A 3,245-nucleotide genomic window follows, 5' to 3' on the forward strand; every position below is an offset into this window, starting at 1 on the left:
AGCTGCTCCTTCTCCTCTCTCTACTGCTTCTAGTGCTACTCCTCCTCTTTCACTGGGAGGTAGTGTGTCGTTGTCTAGTGGTTTTACCAGTACCATCGGGGCTCCGTTGTTTATGCAAAGTCAGCAACCAGTTTCGGGTCCTAGTACTACATTTACGCTCCCTAAATCTGATTTCAATAAGGGGGCCCTCTTGGGGTTGAAATTTGAAACCCCGCCCCCTCCAGTCCTCACCACTGCATCAAGCGAAGGATCAACTCAATCTCAACCTATATCAGTTACTCCTTCTTCTGGTTTTTCTACTTTACCTACTACTTCTGTTGGGGCTTCACTGTTTCAGTCTTTTCTGACTCCGCCTGCTTCCGCTCCTGCCTCCACAGCAACCGTGTTTGGTAAGCCCCCTGGAGGAGGGGATGGACAGAAGCTGCTGTTCGGAGTACCCAGTCAAGGTTTGCTGTTGTGTACTTGTTTGTACAATTTTAAAAAAATACTTTTTTTGTGGCAAAATTATAAAGTTACTCAAAAATTGGGCAAAAGTCTCTGTACTATAGTACAATTTTCAGTATTTATTATTATTAAGCTCCATTCATAATTCTTGCTGCCACCATTTGATTGGTAGTATGGATTCGCTTGTGGAGCATAATAAATCACAATGTCACTTACTCACTGCATCAGCATGTGTGATAATCACATGCTTGTCATGTGACCTGCTAATAGTGATGTACATGTACATATACATGTGTTATATTTTGTTATGCATACATTGTGACTCTTTTAATTTTAATTTTTGTGCTATAGGTTCTGCTCCAGTGTCTAAAGCTCCAGCTCCTCCATCTTTATTCCCACCAATTATTGGAACAGGAATGGGTTCTGGAGGAATGGGAAATACAGGAATGAAAACTGGAGGAATGGAAATGAGTGGTGCAGGAATGAACTCTGGAGGAATCAGGATGAGTTCTGGAGGAACAGGAATGAGTTCTGGAGGAACAGGAATGAGTTCTGGAGGAACGGGAATGAGTTTGGGAGGAATGGGAATGAGTGGTGCAGGAATGAACTCTGGAGGAATGGGAATGAGTTCAGGAGGAATCGGAATGAGTGGTACAGGAATAACCTCTGGAGTAACGAACACTGGGGGAATTGGAATGAGTTCTGGAGGAATGGGAATGAGTTCAGGAGGAACAGGAATGGGAATGAGTTCTGGAGGAATGGGAATGAGTTCCAGAGGAATGGGAACGAGTTCTGGAGGAATGGGAATGAATTCTGGGGGAATGAGTACTAACTTATTTGGAAATCCTACTCCTGGGGGTCAAACCAGTACCACTTCTGGTTTCAATTTTAGCATGAAACCTAATCTAAACTTTGGAAACTCATCACCCTCCCCTTCAACTTTTCAGTTTGGATCCAACCAGCAACAGCATCCGTTACAACAAGGACAGAATGTATTCCAGCAACAGCAGCAGCCATTGCAACAGGGATTACAGCAAGGACAGAATGTGTTACAGCAACAAGGTGGTACCATGCCCTTTGGAATGGGTTCTCAGGGTATTGGAATGGGAGGGGGAGGGTTTTCCGTCGGTAGTGATTCGGCCAGAGGTAAACGACCAATTAAAAAAGCTGTTAGAAGACATCCTAAACTTACTTAGCTGTCTTTTATTTCACTCTCTCTCTCTCTTTTATTATTATTATTATTATTATTATTATTATTATTATTATTATTATTGTAAAAAAGTTGATGACTGATTGGTTTTGTGATTTGTTATGTATGTGTATCAAAAACTGCTCAATTGTTTTCTTTTTGTTTTCATCTTTTCTTGTTTTGAAAGAAAAATAAAAGCATTTGATAATAATTCATTAATGATAATAATTCTCACTGAGTGCTTTCAATACTCCAGTCAACACTGCAGCTCTAACTAACCTCTCACTCTCTCGCTCTCCCTTCACTTCTTCCTTCTATACTGGGAGGACGTCCTATGGTGGAGCCTCCTCTTCCGGTAGACCATCATCATCTCCTTTGTTTAGAAAGAGAACTAGAAACGAGACCAGCCCAACTAGTGTACAAGTAAGTAAAGAAATAGAGAGAGAGAGCAGGAGAGAGTTCAGCATATTTGCACACATTAGCACTTATTCAGTGACAGTGATGACTATTAGTGTTTTATTTCTGAACCAACTCTGTTGTATTAAAAATGTTTCAGCCTTGTCTGAGTCACTGGAATGATATGGTATAGAATAAAATGTACATGTACAGTACATGTATTATTATTATATTTTTGTGCAACAAAAGGTAACTTAATGTTTATTTTTCAATGATACATGTATACTGTATTATCTCTTTTTCTCTCTTAGGTTGGTCCCGTGAAGCGAGCAGTCAAGCCACACCCTCACACCTCACAGTTTCCAGTGGGCGGGGCCAGTCACACGGCTCTTAAGATTCTCGATACCCTCCAGTCTCTAAGCACTCCGCTACAAGACGCTAGGAAACTCCCACTAAGAGCAACAGTGAGTGATCATTATTACGTGTACATTGTACAGTATAACCTCGATTATCCGGACCCCTTTGTCCATCAGGTGGTCCGGATAAGTGAAAAGTCCGGATAATTGAAAAGTCCGGATAATTGAAATGACCTTTAAAACCTTCATATACTTACTCCAAAGAAAAGTTACAACCTTAATCAGCCATAAGGAAGCTAAATCCAAGCCTTGTTACTAGTAGAAAGCCATTAATCAGCAGCATTCCAGTGCTAAACTAGTCTCGCCACGCCCCTTTGCTACCTGCGGAGGAAGGGTCTGGAGACACTCGCAGTAAAAAGCTGTGCTATATGCAGAGAAATCCACGTCCCAATCAGATTGCTCGAACCACGTGTAGGACAAGTAGTCATGTGACCGAAGAGCTCTGTTTAAGACAAAAGAAGAAGAATGAGGACCAAATAAAGGCTGGAAGGAGCCTGTAACACTCCCTGGACTTCTTTCTCAAAGTTTAAGAGCAGCATTATTATGCTGCTTACTACAACGACGCCATGGCACTTATGACGTCATAATAATGTCACGTATTTACAATAAAACGTCATCAATTAAAAGTAAATATTATGGCGCTCTGTAAAGAGCTGCTGCTCTCAAATCTGCAAGAGATGTCCAAGAGGCTTTATTCTTGTCTTCTTTTAGCTGCAAAGCATCTCTTTCAGCTGTTTTGATTGATCTGGTCTTCTCTGGCACATGATGTAGAGCCAACCACGTGGTTTTCTTTGCACACA

The 3,245-nt window shown here is 41.4% G+C and overlaps 1 protein-coding gene and 1 long non-coding RNA gene across 2 annotated transcripts; both read left to right on the forward strand.

The window, feature by feature from the left end:
* The first annotated feature begins 7 nt into the window (after positions 1-7).
* Positions 8-1,781, forward strand: LOC109580116 (ATP-dependent RNA helicase glh-2-like). Its single transcript, XM_019997207.1, has 2 exons — positions 8-446; positions 796-1,781. The coding sequence occupies exons 1-2, from the start codon at positions 113-115 to the stop codon at positions 1,638-1,640; spliced, it is 1,179 nt and encodes a 392-aa protein (XP_019852766.1). The 5' UTR covers positions 8-112; the 3' UTR covers positions 1,641-1,781.
* Positions 1,782-1,843: 62 nt separating this feature from the next.
* LOC105312921 (uncharacterized) lies at positions 1,844-2,722 on the forward strand. The gene is made up of 2 exons (XR_002185110.1): positions 1,844-2,056; positions 2,341-2,722. It is a non-coding gene; the product is annotated as an uncharacterized LOC105312921 (long non-coding RNA).
* The last annotated feature ends 523 nt before the right edge of the window (positions 2,723-3,245 follow it).

This window comes from Amphimedon queenslandica, unplaced genomic scaffold (genome assembly GCF_000090795.2).
Source record: "Amphimedon queenslandica unplaced genomic scaffold, v1.1 AMPQUscaffold_13380, whole genome shotgun sequence".
NCBI classification, from domain to species: domain Eukaryota; kingdom Metazoa; phylum Porifera; class Demospongiae; order Haplosclerida; family Niphatidae; genus Amphimedon; species Amphimedon queenslandica.